The sequence below is a fragment of the Muscardinus avellanarius genome (genome assembly GCF_963383645.1).
Source record: "Muscardinus avellanarius genome assembly, chromosome: 13".
Classification (NCBI taxonomy): domain Eukaryota; kingdom Metazoa; phylum Chordata; class Mammalia; order Rodentia; family Gliridae; genus Muscardinus; species Muscardinus avellanarius.
Window position 1 is genome coordinate 36,234,739 of NC_137799.1, and position 20,287 is coordinate 36,255,025.

Here is a 20,287-nt window from a genome sequence, read left to right on the forward strand (position 1 = left end):
TAATACTCTGTCTCCGGAAGACAGATAATACTGAGTATTGGCCAGGATGTGAAGAAATGAGAATTCCTGTTCCTTATTACTAGGACTGCCGATAATACAACCACTTTACCAGAAAATGGTGAAATTTAACATGCACATGCCCTGTAATAAGTCAGATAGAATAAAATAATACATTCTAGAATGAAGAAGACAGAGCCCAAGAGATGAAATAGAGTAAGCAAATGTGATAGATATGTGTTTGGAGAACAAGGAGACAGCATGTAATGATCATGTGTTCAGAGGAGAGATAAGAATACACATAAATATAATGTAAATATATATAATAAGTGTACTTTGTATGCTATTTTATTATGTACGATACATACAATATAACAAATATGGTATAGAATACACTTAAATCTAGTATATAAATAATAAACATGTCATAGCTATCTATGCAATGTAATGTAGTATATAATACAGGTAAATCTCTTATATAAATAATAAATATACTATATCGTTTATCTGATATATATAATATACATATGCTAAATTATATATGTTTTTCCTCATTTGGAAGACTTGAGAGTATAAAGGAACTCCTGTATCTCAAATCAAATAAAGAATGCACACCTAGATCTAACCAGGCAAATCTTTAAATTCCAAGAATAAAAAAAAATATCCTTTAGGCATCCACGCAGAGAAAACCAGGCATTTACAAGTGAGCAATGACTGAGGTAGCCTCAGACTTCTCCTCTGCAACATCACTCTGTAGTTTCAAGGGAGAGAAGGTAGCCCAAGAATTTTATACCCAGCTAAGTTTTGCCATGTGTCAAGGCAACAGAAGCCCATCTTGTTTTTAGTCCCGTAGCCTCTTCAGAAGATTAGAATATGCTCCGTAGGCTGAGATCTGAAGCCACATAAATCCATACAGCCAGAGCAGAGATGGTTACATAGTTGTGGACCAAAGGGAACAAAAGGAAATAAAAAGCTTAAAAAGAGAGTAAGACAGAAACAAGGTGATAATTGTTATAACAATAAGCATACACATTTTTAAGTATATTGCTGTTTGGGAAAAATATATATTTTATATAATCTTAATAGAATACAAACAGAAGGAAGATCAAAGCTTTGTCAGGCAAACAAACACAAATAAAGTAGGGGGTCATAATAATATCAAACAAGATAGGGTATAAAACAAAAAGCAATAAAATGATAAGGTGACTTATTTTACCTTGATAAATATTTTAGTCCTCAATTCACTCAATGAATACCTAGTAAGTATCTGCTGTTTGCATTCAGCAATTATATACATTGCTGAAAAATAAAGATATAAATCATGATGGGCTCTTATGCACAAAACAACATAAAATCAAAGTGTGCAAAGCAAAAACTGTTGAAACACACAGAAAGGGTCAGAGACGATCGGGCAAAATTGAACAAACCTCTCATGCTTTGATAGATCAAGTAAACAAAATACAAAGCATATGATAATAATATAATTAGCTCGATTATACCTATTACACACAAGTGGTCTAACAAAGAATTCTGTAGCTTACAACTGGAGATTGCACATTTTTTTCCCAGCCACCATGGAACGTTTACAAAAGTTTATTGTATAAAAGGCCACAAAGAAAATCTCAACGAATCCCCAAAGCAGATACTGTACAGGCCAAATTCTCAAAACAATGCAATAAAACTAGAGATAACAAAACTATAAATTAAAATTTGAAATTTTCTCTGAAATAAATCCTTGGTTAGGGATTAACTGGTGCCTCAGTCACAGTCTGTTCAGTAACTAATTTGGTTGTGTGAAATAAGGCAGGGAGCCCAGAAGCGTGGGTCTTCCAGTTAGGGCGCTACTGCCAGCAGCCCTGGTGTTGCCGGATGCCGGAGGAGGAGGGTCTGGGGGGAGCACAGGAGGTAGTGGGCAGCCAAGGATCAGGGAAGAGCACTGGCTTGAGAGTCCTTTAGACTTGAGTTCAAGTCCTGCTTCCATTTATTGGCTATGGTGGATATCTTGATATCGCCCCGTTTCTCAGCTGCAGTCTGCTTGTTCAAAACCAGGGGTGTTGATCTGGATTAATGGTTCTCAACCCTAATTGGCATTGAACACTGGGCATCTACTCACCTGGAAAGTTTTTTCTTTCTTTCTTTCTTTCTTTCTTTCTTCCTTTTTTTCTTTCTTTCTTTCTTTCTTTCTTTCTTTCTTTCTTTCTTTCTTATTTGGTGCATTGTAATGTTACATCATATCGGGGTACAGAGTGTCATAAAAATACATGCACTCAGCTCTTGGTGCCCTCCCAAACAGGTCCCTCCCTCTTCCTCCCCCTCCACACACATGACTTTGAGATTGGAATTGGTAGTTTTATATACATTCATAGCATTATTCAAGCCATTTTCAAAAAAAAAAAAGGATGAAACTCAAGAATATTATGCTGAGTATGGCCAGTCTCAAAAACCAAGCACATGACTGTTTTCTTTTATATGTGGAAGCTAGAGAGATATTTAGAAATAAGGGCGACATCAGGTAGATGAGCAGAGACTCCAGGGGAGTGACTGAGGGGGGTTAGGGAAGGAAGTAGGGGATGAAGTCGTAAAGAAAGCAGTAGTTGAAATAATGGTAAGTTTTAAATTAATACTGCTGCTTGACTTCTAAGCCCAGAGATCCTGATTTAGTTGCTTTGGAGTGGGACCAAGCCTTCAGATTTATAAAAATCTCCCCGTTATTCCAGTGTGCAAGCTAGATAGAAACCCCCAAATCTTAGGTTTTTCCCCCAATTCTGAAGTTCAGCCGCACTACTAGTACCTGTGGTCAGCCCAGGGAAGAAAGTTTGAGGAGGCTTAAGCCAGAGAGACGATGATCCACAGCTATCTAATCAACGTGAGCATTATCTCAAATGGTGCAGAAAATGTCGGCACCAGTTAATATTTTGCACCCAACATGATTTAGACCCGGGGCATATAGTGTACTCCAAGCCCATTGTAAACACAATGGGCCATTTATTCACTGAACAGTAACCACTGTAATTACCTACAGGGCAAACATATGAGGTTGTTCGAGCAACAATTAATTGTGGACCTGGAACTAATGGGACAATAACGGTAAAGTATCAACCAGAGTGTGATTCAGAAATCGCATCAGAAAACCAATATTTTCCAAATTGTATTAGGTAAGCATTTTTGGGGAGGAATGACATACATAACATCCTGGGTCCTGAAAGAGTCACTCCCAGATTTTCCTGGTAGCTCCCTCTTACACTGATGAGGCTCGCAGTGTGGTTTGTATCTTGAGAGAAGAATCACAGACGTTAGGTTTGAGAGGATGGACAGAACTGCTATTTCTCGAACTCTCTATGGGGCCTAAATATTACCTGCAGGCAGATGTGTGGACTTTATTTGAATTGCAGGATCCTCTTTGCGTATCTGATGAAAGCCATGGTTTCTTTTTTCTCTCTCTCGCTCGCTCAGAAAAATGTTTACGTCTGTCTGCCTGCACAAACACATCCATATAAATTTTCTCTACAGTTTTTTGGAGGTTCACCTTAGAGCCCCTCTGTTATCACTAGGTTGTGGTCTGGCCTACATTCTCACACCTCCAGACACAAGAGTCTCACTGTGTGTGTGTGTGTGTGTGTGTGTGTGTGTGTGTGTGTGTGTGTGTAGTGCTGGGGATTGAACTCAGGGGCATTCTACCTCCAAGCTATATCTCCAGCCCTATTTTTAATTTTTATTTTGAAACAGGTTCTCACTGCGTTGCAAAGGGCCTCACTAAGTAGCTGAGGCTGGCCACGAATTACGATCCTCCTGTCTCGGCTTCCCAAAGACTGGTATTACAAGTGTGCACCACCACGCCCGGCTGAGTCTCACCGCTTGTAGTGGGAGGCCTTCTGTTGCTGGTCAAGTCTGAATGAAGGTTTTCCCATCCCTCCACTTGGAACTACTCACTGTAGATTCTTCCCATTGCTTCTTATTCGGCCCTGAATCTCTTAAATAAGCCATTCTGTCCTTAACCCTTACTAGCCATGAGGTATCCCTGGCTCTGTGGGGAGCTTAGAAAGTAATTTGTCTTGGTCTCTCCAAATCCAGGTAAGAGTTGATGTGCTGTTGCATGGTCAGGTCCAACAGATGGGATCTCTGGGCACTGCAGAGTGGACACAGGAGACCCTGGGGTGCCAGAGAGTGGCTGTTTGCCTTCTGATTTAGATCAGAAAAAAGGACGAATCCCTCTGCTTGCCCTCCTGGCATCTTGGGAGGAAAGCGCTACTCAGATGGTAGAAGTTTTAATCAAGTGCCGGAGCCAGCTGGCAAGAGTACGGGTTCTGAAGAGAGGCGTGAGGATGAAGAATTTTTAATTCTAATGTGGGGGAGCCGCCAGCCTACTATCTCTACTGGTCGACCCCTGTTCGTGGGTCAATATTTCCTACAGGTCGACGACTACCCCTGGGTCAGTCTCATCTTTATTGCGCCGACGCTCCTGGCCAACACCTACTTCTGGGTCAATCTCATCTTTATTGCGCCGACGCTGGGTTTGTTTTTTTTTTTCAGAAGTATTTATACACAGCTACAGGTCAGTCAACATTCTTGTGCTACCACCACCAGAATACAATACAGACCAATACAAAACACATACATTACAGATAGGTCAATCAGTACCCTCGTGTCATCACCACCTGATCCTTTCTCAGACCTCTTTGAACTTTCCATAACCCCAAACCTTGTTGACTCTGGGCGAAGGACAGTCAGCTGAGTCAGAGACACCAATCTAGGGGAAAGCCTTAATGGCTCCCCACAGTCAAGCATCTTTATCTGGGGCTGAAGGGCACCCAGACATTGTTTCCCTCCCTCTGGACTCTAAGAGGTATGGGATCTAGAGCTGTGGCTAGGACAAGCAAGGCCTCAGGAGGAGCTTCAGCCATGCCTGCTCTGGATCAAAGATCTAAATCAAACAAGAGAAAGAAGGAGAAAAGAGAAGAAAGAAGGGAGAGAAGGAGAAAGAACAGGTTAGAAGAAATCACAAAGGAATTCTTTTATAATCTCAGGGTAAGGAAGGCCTTTCTAAATATGGCACAAAAACATGAAAACACAAAGAAAAAAACTGATAAATCCAACCAGGTTTTAAAAAAGAAAAACACCTTTGCACGGGAAAAGACATTATCAGCAACATCGAGAGACAGAGTGCAAATTGGATGAAGAATCAGCAATTTATATCACCAACTGCTAATTTCCTTAATATAAAAGATCACTTCCCTACAAACAGATAAGGAAGACTAAGGGTCAAATTGGAAAATGGACAGAAGATGAGGAAAGTTTCCGGAAAGGAGCTAAAAATTGCTCTTACACGTAGGAAGAGAGAGTCAGCCTCACTCTCAAGAAGAATAATTTAAATTAGAACCGCAGCGAGATGCCATCTTTTTACCCTCACACTGCAAAGATCAAACAGGTTGATAACGACCTTCTGTGGATGAAGCTCAAGGAAAGGAGAGCAGAGATCAGAGGAAATGTTAGGGAAGTGGTGACATTTAAGCTGGGCAGATAATTAAAATCCAATCTACCAACTTACTGGCACTTAAAAGAAAGAGAAGAAATAATAAAGGAAAAGATAGATAGGCAGATTTGACTACTGAGTGTGAATTAGAATATGCACGCACAAAATGCAAAGGCAAATAAACAGAGATCTTTGCAGCAACTATGAGAGCTGAGTTTGAGTGATATACGTATAAAAGTCTTCATTGGATTCAATTAGGGAAGCTTTAGAACACTACTCAAAAAAAAAGGCATGATAAAGCGGTTTCTAAAATAGGACATGCTCCTTGCTAACGACCACATGGAAAAAGGTTCAACATTATGTGTAACCATGAGTGCAATGTGATTCAGATTTTTTTTAGTGATAATTCATTATAAAATTGGATAGAAAAATGTTCTATTCCCTGTTGACAAGAGTGTGGTGAAATTGGCTCTCTAATTATACCTGACTAGCAGATATGTAAATCGATAAAAAAGCCTTTTTGGAAATAAGTATAGAGTCTTTAAAGGCTAATATCCTGTCTTTCTCTGGGAAATTTGACATCACAGACTCTGTCCTATGGAAGTAATTCCTGAATTATAAGGGGAAATGCTATACACAAAGATGGCTGTAGAATAATAAAACAATAAAGAGAACAAATGAGAAACAATCCGAATACCCCCCGGAGGAGACATGACTCAGTAAATTGTGGTGTATTCATTTTCTGGAATATTATGCAGCTATTAAAATGTTTATGAGGAGTCTTTGACAGGTTGGTTAAATGCTCATAAGGGTGATGTTAAGGTGAGGTGGGGGAGCCAGTTCAATGATGCATTTAGAATAATCTCAAGACACTTCTGTAAAAAGTCTGATCACTGTGCATTCAGAAAGGGCCAGAAGGAAACAGATGACATGATAATGGTGGCTCTTGTGGGGGGATCTGGTTGCTGGCTAATTGTTTTCCTTCTTTCTCCTAATTTTGCATTTGTAACCTCTTCCATTTCAAAGTATGTATTGTTAAGTTTTACGCTTAACGATGAAAAGTCTTAAAAACATTTTGCCCCCCGGTGTTTGTGTCCCGAGATAGAACAACAGGTCTCAAAGCCGTTAGGAAAGATGCTGGGCTTGCAGCTGCTGTGCCTGGATTTATCGATAATTGTGTAAATGTGTGCGCTGAAAGATCCAGATCTTGTAGGCCTAGAAAGCCCCCAGTGACCGGTCTTGTCTCTTTTTATGTTTTCCAGCTTTCATTTGCCGCAACCACGCCCGTCCTAGCTGATAAAAAGAAATATCCTTATTTCTTCCGGACGGTGCCATCCGACAACGCGGTGAACCCGGCCATCCTGAAGCTGCTTAAGCACTACCACTGGAAGCGCGTGGGCACGCTCACGCAGGACGTGCAGCGCTTCTCCGAGGTGTGTGGGCTGGGCCGAGGCGAGGGTTTTTGTCTATTTGGATCCGGGCACTTTGGCCCCCGGCATAATAGAGCTGGTAGCAGAGCCATGGGCTCGCGCGAGGGGTGGGGAGCCCCTGTTACTCCCTGGTTCTGCTGGGTTGTGTCCATTACTGATGATGTAGTGACCATCCAAATTCTTACACGACACCCATACGCTTTGTCCTGTGAGGAGAGCTTGGGGACAGAGATGGCTTAGAATCAAGACTCCCAGGCCACCTCAGATTGAGTGGCTTTTTGAGGTTTTTGTTTGTTTGTTTTTAATCATGTCTTATAAACATACATGAATATATGGTACTGTGTTCTGTTTTGTTCAAAAAAAGAAAATATATATGGAATATATATGAATATATATATATATATATATATGCCAGAATATATATGGAAACAAAACATTGATTTGGCCTAATCTCTATATCTCCCTCCCAAATTCTCCCTTATCCCCATTTTCAGTTTGGTATTCATCTGCCTAGAACTTTTTCAGTATATTTCACTTTTTTATTCTTTATTTTTTGGCATTGGGGATTGAACCTAGGGGCATTCTACCTCTGAGCTATACCCTGAGCCCTGCTTTTTTTTTTTTTTTTTTTTTTTTTTTGAACAGGGTCTCACTAAGTTGTAGAGGGCCTCGCTAAGTAGCTGAGGCTGGTTGCGAACCTACAATCCTCCTGTCTCATTCTCCCAAGTACTGGGAATACAAGTGTACGCCACCATACCCAGCTTCAGTATATATTTCTTTAAACTCAAGTGATAAATATATTTTGCTTTTCAGTAGATCCCGGGACCCTTATGATTCACTGGGGCGTGGTGTTCAGTCAATGGATATATCATGACTTATTGAGCCAGACCCCGAGGGATGTTTACCACTTTTTGATAACACAACCAAGAGCTTCACACTAGGCGTGCACCTTGGCAAGAGATTTCTGGAGGCAGAACTACTGGGCCATTTAAAATTTGAGACGAGTGGACCTCTGACAGGACAGTTTCACTTTCCTGTCCCACCAGTGGCCCTCGGACATTCCCGTTTCCAGCATCCTTACTAATGGCAGATGGTAGCAAAAGCTTAAAATGAGTTACTCCCCCTACCCACCATGAGTGCAGAGAGGCCTCTCGTTCTTTCTTCCTAGTTGCTTTCCTTTATTTATTTTTTTTCTTTTCTAATTCTCTCTTTTTTTTTTTTTTTCCTGTGGGTCTGGGGATGGAACCCAGGGGCTTTCGACCTCCGAGCTACACCCCCTGCCCTATTTTTTATTCTTTATTTTGAGACAGGGTCTCACTGAGTTGCAGAGGGCCTCGCTAAGTAGCTGAGGCTGTCCGCGAACCGGGATCCTCCAGTCTCAGCCTCCTGAACCCTGGGATTACAAGCGTGCGCCACCACGCCTGGCTCTAACTCCCTTTTGATACCGGGGATTGAACGCAGGATCATTCTAACCCTTAGCTACACTCCAGCCCCCACTTTGTTTGTTTGTTTGTTTGTTTGTTTTGAAACAGAGGCTCACTTGGTTGCTGATTCTCTTTAACTTTCTGAGGCTGATCTCGAACCTGCAATCCTCCCATCTCAGCCTCCCAAGTACTGGGAATATAGGCGTGTGTCACCATGTCTGGCCCATCTGCTTTTTTTTTTCTCTTCCCACTCCTGATGCTTGGGAATCCCCCAAGTCTAGACACGCCAGGTATATCTAGCAGCCCAGGAGAAACAATCTCTTGACCTTGTGGGGAATTTCCATGCATAAGTCAAGGGCCCAGGCGAACCTCAGTAGGAGATGTGGCAGAGGACACACACGCTCTCCTGTCAGCCCAGGAAGGGGAAAGGCCAGGGGTGACCACGGTGGTGAGGCAGAGCGGGACTGGGGTCACTGGTTCTGGTCTCCCTTCCGGCTGGGCACTTACCTCTCTGCAGCTGTCGCCCCCGAGTCTCCGGGCCTTGGAGTCTCTGAGGCCTTGGGGAAGCCACCTCACTTCTCTGGGCTACAGTTTCTTCCCCTGGAAGTCAAATAGGGACACTCCCCCTTCCCCTGCCTCCCTCCCTGCAGGGTTTTTGCAGAAATCCAGTGAGTAATGGATTCGAAAGAGCTTTATAAACTGTAAAGTTCAGGCACAGAAGGGGATGTTTCTGGAGGTGTTTGGAAAGCGCAGGTGTTTGTCCTCAACAACGGGGGGTTATCCAAACATGGCAGGCTCATCCTAGGCAAGGCACCCGGCCTCCATATCCCTGCTTCTCAGCCCCGGGAAGAGGCCCAAAGCAACTTGCTTCCGATGGGAACCGTCCACGGCCACACGTGGAGGAGGCTTCTGCTGGCAGTCAGCCCTCTGCGCAGCAGCACTGCCTGTCCTAAAATGAGGTGAGACAGACTGATTGGTGGAGGGTGGAAGGGCCCGTCCCTGCCTGCCCATTAACACCAGACCCTGCAGCGACTTCAGCTTCAGGAGACCTGCTTCTTTCTGGGTGTTTGTTTGTTTGTTTGTTTTCTTCCGTTTTTTGTTGTTTGTTTGTTTGTTGTGGTGGTGGTAATGGAGATTGAACCCAGGGGCGTTTTACCTCAGAGCTACACCCCCAGCTCTATTTTATTATTTTATTGTGCAACAGGGTCTCACTAAGTTGCTGAGGGCCTTGCTAAATTGCTGAGGCTGGCCTTGAGGATGCAATCCTCCTGTCTCAGCCTCTCGAGAACTGGGATTACAGGCATGTGCCACCATGCCTGGCTGCCTTGCTTCCTTCTAGTAGCATCTTTGGCTGTCAGATCCTAGAGGGCCCTGAAAGACAACAACCTCCTCATTATCTACAGGGCAAATTCAGGCCCAGAGAAGGTAAAGGACAAAGTTCAAGGTTTTGAAACATCTCTGCAGTGAGATAGATTGCTCCTAGAAAAGTCAGGACTGACTTCCAGGATCCTGTTGCCCACTGCAGACTTCCTCTCCCTCTCCTCATCCATCCACAAGCTCCCTGGAGTCACTTAGGAGCTGTGGGGCTGTAGCCTCAGAGGTTGGAGATCCTGAGCAGGCTTGGTCTACAGAGAATAAGCACTGTCTTGACTGAGCGCTCTGTCGGTTCCCAGCCGCACTGTATGGAGGGGTGCTGGTTTTCATTTTGCAGATGGGGACACTGAGGCAAGCAGAGGGTGGATGGGCCTCTTGCTAGGCACATGCTGGTAAAGATCCCAGGAGCACTGGGTGCCTGCACCTCCAGATGCTGGCCGGTGCTTTCCCCACTGCGCGCCCTCCCTGAGATCAGGCCATGACAGTGGCAGCACATCTCCCTCCCGTCCCCCTCACAGCTGTGTCAGCCTCTCTGAGGACTTTCAGGGCATCTCGATGGGAAGCCTCTTTTCCCAGGGCAGGATGTTGCTCGGTGGCATTGCTAACAAGGGCCCCTCTTGACTTAAATCTCTCAGCCCAGCTGACTCCTCTCTGTGCCCAAGGGCCTTGGCATCCCTCACCCCACGTCTGGGCCGTGTCGCTAGAGTGCAGCCCCTGGAACCTCGCCAGAGGCTAACAGCTTTTCATGAGTGCAAGGGAAACTGGATTCCTTTTATGAAACTGGTCGATCAACAGTGTCGAGCACTTCTGTTCCGGACGGTGCCCTGCGAGGAATGTCAAGTGAAAGCAATCCTGAAGTTGGAGGGGCGGGGAGGGGGAACCTTAGTCCCAAAGAGCTTTTCACTGTGGCACTGGGACTGTGGGAAGGGTAGAGGGCTGAGGGCCTCCCCAATTTGAGGACCAGCAGTTCCTCTGAGCCCCCAGTCCCTGAGTTGCCAGGCTAGTGCACAGAGGCTGCTCTGGCCCCATCAGATGAACTGATCTCAAGGCCTTGCTTTGCCCAGAGATGGCTGTGACCTCAGACCATCACTCTACCAGGCTGCCTCCTGGACCCTGTGCTGTGGAGGCAGAGATGAGTACACTTGGTGGCCTCTCAACCCTGTCCTCGTTGGAACCCCATGGTGGAGATTTTGATTCTGTTTTTTTTTTTTTTTTTAGTCCAAAATAAAATTTAAATTCTGTACATTGAATTTTTCCCTTTTTCTTTGTTTTCGTTTTAACCATTGATTGAAGTATTATTTACACTCCAGACAGTCCCTACATTGTTAGTGTACAGTTCATTTATTTTTAATAAATTTATACAGTTGTGCAGCCATCAGCACAATCCAGTTCTGAGACCCTCCCAGCACTCCTGAGCTCCCTGTGCCACGTGCAGTCAGATTAACCTTCAGCCCCAGGTTCACGTGCCTTCTCTAGAGTTTTGCCTCAACTGGAAATTTCATATAAGTGGGACTCTATAATCTTTGGTGCCTGGCTTCTTAGTGCAGTAAATTTGGAGGTTCAGCCGTGCTGTGGCATGTGTCAGCAGCTTGTATCTCTGTACTACTGAGGGGGTCTCCCCTGTAATGGATAGAGCACATGGGGACTTTGCAATTCCTAATGGCCAGGCTGCCTTGCGAGCAGTGACATTAGACAGCCCCAGTGAGAGCCTGCTTGAGCCCTGGGGTGATCTCAGCATGGGCTGAGAATTACTGCCCTCTGTAATCAGACACCTCTCGTGGTGGGAGCAGCCTGGGTGCCCTTGGCATTCTGCTGGTCCTCAGCAGGCCTGGCACTGGGGAGCAGGGCAGAGGAGGTGGAAAGAGCCTTGCTCCAGCCCTCGGCCAGGTGAAAGCCAAGGTGGGGGCTGATGGAGAGGCAAGGCACTGATGGAGAGGGCGGCCTGCGGGGTCCTGGATGAGAAGGGCTGAGCAGGCCCATGGCTGAAGGCCTGGAGGAAGTTGAGCTCGGGGCAACTTCATGAAGACTCGGGTGTAGGAATGAGTCTGGAGGGGCAGGGTGATTGGAGCTGGAGGGTAAATGTAAAGACTGAGGGGCCAGGCCAGCTGGTGCCAGTAACCAAAGTGAGTAGAGGCGCAGGTCCCTGGGATTGGGGTCAAGGAAATGAAAGGCCAGAGTGCTGAGTGATGCTCACAGGGCCAAGATGGGCCGGGGCGGAGATGGAAATCTGGAGGACAGCAGAGGACAAGAAGTTGGGGTCTCTCCCCCAGTTGCAGGTCTATGACTACTAACATCCCTGCCAAGTAATTTATTTGGTTCTTAATCCTATGATGCAACTCACCTACAAAGGGACTTGAGACAAATCGCTTGCTCTCTGTAAGTCTCGGTTTTCCCTTCTGTAAGATAAAGCAGTTGGGCCCATTGACCTGAGACTCCTCTAGTTCAAAGAACATTTGATTCTAGAATGAGGGTGTAGGGAGCTGGTCATTGACCCTGATCCACCCAACCTCGGGATATGGTCATGAGAATCACTTAGCCTCTTTGTGTCTCAGTTTTGCTCTGGATTTATTATTTATTTATTTATTTATTTATTTATTGTGGTACTGGGGTTCCTGGAAACCCTTCTACCTCCAGGCTACACTCCCAGGCCTATTTTATATTTTTATTTGGAAACAGGGTCTCTTAATCCAGCGAGGCTGGCTTCGAACCTGCGCGATCCTCCTGTCTCTACCTCCCAATCGCGGGGAATACAAGCATGCGCAACCACGCCCGGCTTTGCTCTGGATTTTTAAAAACACTATATTTTTAGAACAGTTTTAGGTTCACAGAAAAGTTAAGAAGAAGAGGTGTCCTGTATGTACCCCCTCCCCACACGCACAGCCTCTGCTGTTATCCACACCCTTTGTCACATGGGACATTTGTTACAGCTGATGAACTCTCACTGACACGCCAGGACTCGCGGAGTCCACAGAGCACTCTTACTGCTGCACATCCTGTGAGTTTGGAAAGATGTTTGGTGACACCTGTCTATGATTACAGTGCCAGAGTATTTTCGCTATCCTAAAAATTCTACCATTTTACTGTTCTCCATAGTTTTATAAGACACTTTTCTGTATCTTACAGTTGGAATCATATAGAATGTCACCTTTTCCAGACTGACTTCTTTTACTTGTTGTGCACTTCACTCCTCCAGGTCTTTTCTGGGCTCACTTATTTTTTTTTTTAGTGCTGAATAATATTTCATTGTCTAGATACACCGCAACTTATTCATCCAATTATGTGCTGAAGGACATTGTAGTGGCTTCCAAGTTTCAGCAACTATGAATGAAGCTGCCATAAACATCTGTGTGCAGCAGGTTTGTGTGTCAGTGTAAGTTCTCAGCTCCTTTGAGTCAACACCAAGGAGCTTGATTGCCAGATCATATATGGCAGAGTATGTTTAATTTTGTAAGAAACTCACACACCACCTTCCAAAGTGGCTGTGTCATTTCGCACTCCCCCAGCGATGCGTGAAGAGTCCCCATGGCTCTACATCCTCACCGACATTTGGTGCTGTCGACATTCTGGGTTTGTCCATTCTTTTTTTTTTTTTTTTTTTTTTTTCCAGTACTGGAGATGAAACCCCGGGGCATTCTACCTCTGAGCTCCAGCCCCGGTCCTATTTTTTATTCTTTATTTTGAAACAGGGTCTCACTGAGTTGCAAAGGGCCTTACTAAGTAGCTGGGGCTATCCACAAACCTCGGTCCTCCTGTTTCAGCCTCCCAATGCTAGGACTCCAAGCGTGCACCAGTGGTACCTTGATACCGCTCTAATTTGAATGTCCCTAATGTCATAGACGATGTGGAGCATTTTTATAAGCTTGTTTTAATTTGCATTTCCCTGATGACAAAGATATGGAGCATCTTTTCAGAAGCTTATTTAGCATTTTTTTTATTTTTTGGTGTATGGGGATGATCATAGTATCTACCTCTCAGGCTTGTGGTGAGGATTAAAGGTATTAGGACACAGAAAGCTCTAAGTAAAGAGCCTGGCTCAAAAGCACTGAGCAAGGGGAGCAGTTATTTTTAGCATCATCTAGAATCTGGTTCGTCAGCCTGTACCAGTCCCCCTCAGAAGCCCCTGCGTGGCTGGGTTTCTGGGCCTGGCCCAGCACCACCCCCGTTCCTCTAGACAGACTCCAAGACTCCCTGCCTGGCCGCTGGTCCCTGATGATCTCGATGCTCTGGGACTGACCTTTTCTTATACTGGACCTCCCTTGAGTAACAGGAGCACCAAGGCCCTTGATCTGCCCATGACCAAAAGGTTGCCATCTGCAGTGCCTCCTCTTCAAAGACCTGTCCTTTTAGGCCTTCCAGGACCCCGCCTGGCCCTGTGGAGCTCTCCCCACTTGCCAGGGTGCCATCTGCCCCACCACAGGGGTCTCTGGTGAACCAAGCTAAAATGGTCCGAGCTCTTCTGGAGGAGCTTGGGAGAGACACCCCCGCAGAGGAGGGCAGGGGGACCCCATGATGCTCTAAAGCCAGGGGCCGCCCTTGTCAGATTCAACAGCTCTTTCCTGGCCCCTCAGTTGGCTTGAGAAGGACTTTGCAGTCCCCTGGGGCCTCCTTTTGTCTCACCCTCTCTCTCTTCCCCCTCTGCCCTTTGGTCCAGCCAAACCTCCAGGCCGGCTCTGGGCAGGAGCATCTGCCCTGACCTGGCTGCACCTCCCTCTCCAGTGGGATCAGGCATGTGCGCAGCCTCTGTGCTCTCTTTCCTGGGACTTCTCTCTGTACCTGCTCTTAGTACGATGCAACATAAGACGCCCCTGCTTTCTCCCCCATTGCCACCACTGATCACCGTGTTCTGTCTTCCTGTGTGCTGTCCGGTTCCTGTGTGTTCAGTGAGGGTTTCAATAAAAGATTTCTCTATCCATTAGGTCAGTTATTTCCTCTCTGCCGCCCTGTGTTGCTCTGCACTTGGGATGGCGACAGGAGGTAGGAGGTTCAGAGACACCCCAGTCCCATCATCTCGATGCTTGAGGAGACCCCCTCCCTATCCTGACCTCAAGAGCTGCAGAGCCTGCTGGCCTGGGCCATTCTAATAGGCTCCCCCAGAACTCTGCCTTGGACAGGCTGTCATTTTTTAAGCTGATGTCTTTCCCAGATGTGACATTGGTTGCTGGTGGGCATTCTCCTAAAGGTCTCAGTGGAAAGTTCTGGGCCAGCCCCCGGAACCAGGAATTTGCCGTGCGGTTGCTGCCGGGTGAGGGCGTGGGGCGTTGAGGATGTAAACATTGTGGTTTTAGCTCAGTGCTTTTTACTGGAGGTTCCTCATGTCTGGTCAACCGTTCCCAATCCTTTGTCTTCAGGAGTACATAATCCCATCCTCTGGAGCAGAGGTTCTCAAAGTGTGGTCCCTAGACCAGCAGCACTAGCGACAGCACCTGGGCTCCACACAAGAGCAGCTGAGGCAGACACTGGATTGGGGCTCACATCCTGACCTGAGGCACACTGAGGTTTGAGATGAACTGGACGGGGGCATGGGCAGCCTGGAGGCCAGACCTCTGTGTCTCTGTGTATCTGAGAACAGGGCCAAGCTCAAGAAGGGACTCGGGCCCAGCCGCCTCCTGGCTTGCTCCTGCTGCAGGCTCGCCTGGGCCGCTGGTGCACCTGCAGGTCTGTCATTAGGAGACAGGAGGGCTCCGGGTGGATCAGATTCTAGTCCTAATGGCATGAGTGATCCTCCAAAACTCTTGTTTAAAGAACTTGCTGGTGCTTTTAGGTGACTTTAATGGGGCCTAAGCATACATACTGTCCTCTTTTGCTCTCCCTCCAGCTCCAGGAGGCACCAGGCAGGCAGGAGCCATGCCTTGTCTGTCCCACCTGCACCAAGGTGGCTGTTTATGGCAGCTTTTTGACATTTGGGAGGAGGTAGATCCGTTATTTTCCCAATTGGGTCTGAATATGTGACATGATTTTGTACAATTTTAACAGTACTTTGCTTATGTTTTATATACTAAGTAGGTAATTTGTTCCCAGCTCATTCACTGTACTTCATGAATGCTATTGCTTAGAGTAGAAACTCTGTCAAAAAGAAAAAGGAAGCAGCTGAGTTAGCGGTCACCCCAGTGGTATACAGACAAGGTGAAATGGCCCCAGGGGTGCAGGAGCAATTGAGGTTTGGGGGCCACTGGGATGAATGAGGGCCTCTTGGCCACCTGTTCTTTTAACTCACAAGGGTGGGCAAGGGATGGGCGGGACCAGCAGATTTCTGATGGGAGACTTTTCCATAAAGGTCAAAAACTGGCCCCTCAGGCCCTCAACATCTTGCTGAGGCTCCATGGGAATAGATCCAGGTTCACCCAGCACTTGTTCCTTCCTGTGAGCACCCCCAAGAAGTGGAGCCTCCTGCAGGGTCTCTGCCCACAGAGTAGGAAGGTGCCAGCTGGGAGAACCACCACCTGTGGGCGTCCAGGGTCCTGTGCTCCATCATCTTGGGGGCAGTATATGCACATCCAGGGTTCTTTGTCGAGGACTGCTTCAGGGAGAAGCCTGCTAGGAGAAGGCAGACCTCCAGGCTGGCTGCAGACCTCTGGGCTGGCTGCTCTGGTCAGCCTCAGAGTTCCTACCTATCAGGCAGGAGACACTGTCGTCCTCCCCGTTCCACTTGGGAAGAGGGAGAGTAGAGGGAAGATTGTGGGGCCTGGTAGATGGCCCTCCCTAGCATTCCAGCCAGCCTTCCCTCTGTCTGTCTGTCTCTGTCTCTGTCTCTGTCTCTCTCCTTCTCTCTCTCTCTCTCTCTTTCACACACACACACACACACACACACACACACACACACACACACACACTGTTGTGAGGGTCAGTGTCAGCTCAGTGGGTGACTATGTCCTGGGCCTAGGTTGCCAGGATCCTGGGGTGCAGGGGCGAGGAAGGGAGGGAGTGTGCCTTCTTTGAGACACTCTTTGGAGAAAATGGCTGTCCACAGAGAGCTCAACACCCTCACGGGATACTTCCTAGCACCTCCTGTAGCCCCGGCTCAGTCTCAGACATGACTCCTGCTCTGCAGAGTCGCTGCTGCATCAGGACCTTTGGGTAGGAAAGCATCATCCTCACATCACCAACTGCTGTTTCTGAGTACCAACTGTGGCTGGTGACAACCTTCAGTCAGCCAGGACGCTGACATCTTTGTTCTAATGAGGACCCACTCAGGGATGGTTGTGTGACTCTGCCAGGGTTTAACAGCCAAGAGGTGGAAGGTGCATACATGAACCCTGGCTTGTGCCTGCCCTGGTGGAATGGGGAGGTCAGTGTCCCCCAGGCATGCACCCCCATCCAGAATCCAGGAGGTGGCTGTACAGGCTGACCTATGCATCTCTCCAGGCACCTGCTCACAGACCCTGGAGTTGTTGCCAAGGAATTCTGCACTCAAGTTTTCCTATTTTCCCAGCTCCTGGATCTCAGAGTGCAGCAAGCCCTCTGTGCCGGCTCCTACAGCTCTGCACAGAATGTCATATTTTGGTTGGGCCTCTTGGCTGGCAGGGCAGCACATCTTGTAGTAGATAGGTGCTCCAGAGCTATCCTGGTCCATTCAGGCTGCAAGTTCTCCCTCAGGGCCCATCTGCCGGACTCAGGGAACACCAGAGCCAGGTGAACACAAGAGCGTATAGTGGAGAAGGTGCCTAGCCTTCAGGAGACCATGAGTAGTCGACACAGGCTGAGGAGTGGAGAATGAACTGGGAAGACACAGGTAGCAAGGGCTCTGATGTCTCTAAGTTACGGCTTTGTCTGCAGGCACTAGGGAGCCAGGAGAGGATTTTATTAATTATTAATTAATTTTGGTACCGGGGATTGAACCCAGAGGCATTCTACCTACCAGCTACACCCCAGCCTTATTTTATTTTATTTTTAATCTTTTGAAACAGGGTCTTGCTAGGTTTATGAGAGTCTCACTACTTGCTGAGGCTGTCCTCCAACTTGCAATCCTGTTTCAACCTCCCACATACTGGAATTACAGGTATGCACCACCATGCCTGGCAAGAGAGGATTTTAAATAGGGGATGCGATGTTGGCATCTTCAGGGCAGATTGGGACAAGCAGACCAAAGGGTAAGAAACCAGCCAGGAGGCTATTGCAGTATTTCAAAAGAAAAATATTAAGATTGTTGTTACTTTCTTATATAAAAATGTCACATTCCCTTGTTACTTTTTGCTTTTTTTATTTTACAATATTAAGTATTCTTTCCTAACTGCAATATTGATACGTAACTCAGGGCAGAAAACTTGGAAAACACAAAAGAACAAAAAGGAAAATTAAAGATCAGCCAGTAACCTAATGTATTAGTCTGTTTTCTACTGCTATTGCAAAATGCCTGAGGCTGGGAACTTTATTTTTTAAAAAAAGAGGTTTATTTAGCTCACAGTTCTGGAGGTTGAAGTCTTTGGTGACAGTGTGGCTTGAGTCTGGTAAAGGTCTCCTCGTAAATAGCATCACACTGTGGGAATGTGTGCAAGAGGGAGAGCGCACAGGGCAAGTCAACCCTCTCTTGAGAACTAACCAAGATCCTAGGAGATCTACCTCAGTTTCTTCCTTGGTCAGCACCTTCAATGACCTCATTTCTTCCCTCTAGGCCCCGCCTCTTACACAGTCCACACTGCCTCCCAACGTTGTCACACTGGGGACTAAGCCTCAGACTCATGGCCCTTTGAGGGACAAACTTCATCTAAACTAAAGCAGCCATCCCCCGAAAGTTCATTGTTAACATCTGGGCTTGCACCATCTCTGGGGGTTTTTTTTGTTTTGTTTTTCAATCTGCATCAGCAAACATGCTGAAATGAGTACTTACTATAGAAACGGCTTCTTGAACTTAGCAATGCAGGGGGGAATGTTAACCCAGGTCAGCAAATGTTCTCCACCCCTGCAGCTCATAATGACTGCCCGGCGCTCATTGGCTCTGGCCCTGGTGACCAAGGGGTGTCCCCTCCTGGGCCATAATCCTCTCTGATGTGTTTTGAGCTCTGTTTTTCTCCAGTCTTATTTATCCTACAATCTCTTCTCTTCCTTCTAGTATTCCAGCAATTCTGCAAATATTCTGTCCATTAATGGCAATCATGTTTTCTTGAACTATTAGAAATGTTTTCTTTAAAATTCTTCACCATTTCAAGGAATTTGGGATGGGACGGGAGGTAGGATGTATTTGCTGTTAATGTCTCTCTACATTAATGTCTAATCTCTGAAAAGTTCTCCCCAATACGTATGCTATCATTTACTCAAGAAAGCCCCCATCACAGAGCATGGGAGTAGCTGCCAGTTTTTACTGATTATAAACAGTAATACAATTCATACTTGAATTTTTGTTTGAACATCTTATTTTTGCATGGATCAGTTCCTAGAAATAGCACATGTGCATTTTCGAACCTTTTGTACATAGTGCCAAAATGTCCTCCAGAAAGATCATACCCATTTAGAGTTTCACAGCCGTGTATGGAAGCACGCCTTGCCAACGTTGTGTATTATTCTTCTCTGATCTTTGGCAGTTGCGATTTTAATTTGCATTTCTTTGATTACTATTGAGATTGAATTTCTTTTACTGAGAGTCTTTCTCGTTTCTGTTTCTCCTTTTGTAAACTGGCAGTTTGTGTTGTTGGCGCTCTTCCCTCTTGGACTGTTTCTCTTCTTACTCATTTATAAGTAAGGCCATCAGCCCCTTGTCATGTTGGCTGCGGCTATTTCCCATCTTTCATGTTCTCCTGTGGTCTTATTTTATTTCTGATGTTATTTTACATTTTGAAATATCTTAGCATTTGATAGATTTATCAAGACCATTTTTTTTCACCTTTAATGTTCACGTTGAGCCACTTTGTCATTTGCTTTACGTAGGTTCTTTCCTTTAGATATTCAGTTTGTTTTCAGGTATTCTGCGTTCATTATTGCTGCGGGGAATAGGATCTATTTTCCATGACGTTTTTTGGTTTTTTGGTTTTGTTGGTGGTACTGGGGTTTCTGGAAGCCCTTCTACCTCTGGGCTACACTCCCAGACCTATTTTTACATTTTTATTTGGAAACAGGGTCTCCTAAGCCAGCGTGCGGCTGGCTTCGAACCTGCGCGATCCTCCTGTTTCTGCCTCCCAAGTGCGGGGATTACAAGCGTGTGCCACCATGCCCGGCCTTCCATGACGTTTTTAAAGTAGTTATTGCAGGAATGTCGAAAAGCCTCTTCTCGTCGCAAGAACTTTCTTGTAAATAGTCAACTATCTTTTCTTCTTGTATGTTTATTCATGTTTTAGTTTACCTGGAATTTCAGCATATGGTCTGAAATTTCCACCCTTTCTCCTCTTGCCCTTATAGTCACTCAATTAATCTATCTTTTCCGGACTCATTTAAAATGTCGATGCTAAATTTTATCTTCGGAAAATAGCATGCTACATTTTACATATATTTTAGACTGTCTCTATGTGATAGAAATGTATTTCAAGCCACTTATGTGATTTCATATTTTCCAGCAGCCACATTTTAAAAATCAAAAAGAAACAGGTGCAATTAATTTCTATAATACATTTTATTTAATGAAACATGTCCCAAATACTATCATTTCAACATGTGACAGGAACACT

General features: G+C 45.8%; 1 protein-coding gene across 1 annotated transcript in view; it reads left to right on the forward strand.

Moving 5' to 3' along the window:
- Positions 1-20,287, forward strand: part of GABBR2 (gamma-aminobutyric acid type B receptor subunit 2) — a gene marked incomplete at both ends in the record, with an annotated part of 372,345 nt that overhangs the window by 156,888 nt on the left and 195,170 nt on the right. Inside the window, one exon of the mRNA XM_080708508.1 lies at positions 6,730-6,900. Within this exon, the coding sequence (XP_080564634.1) occupies positions 6,730-6,900 (171 nt within the window). The remainder of the gene's footprint in view (positions 1-6,729; positions 6,901-20,287) is intronic.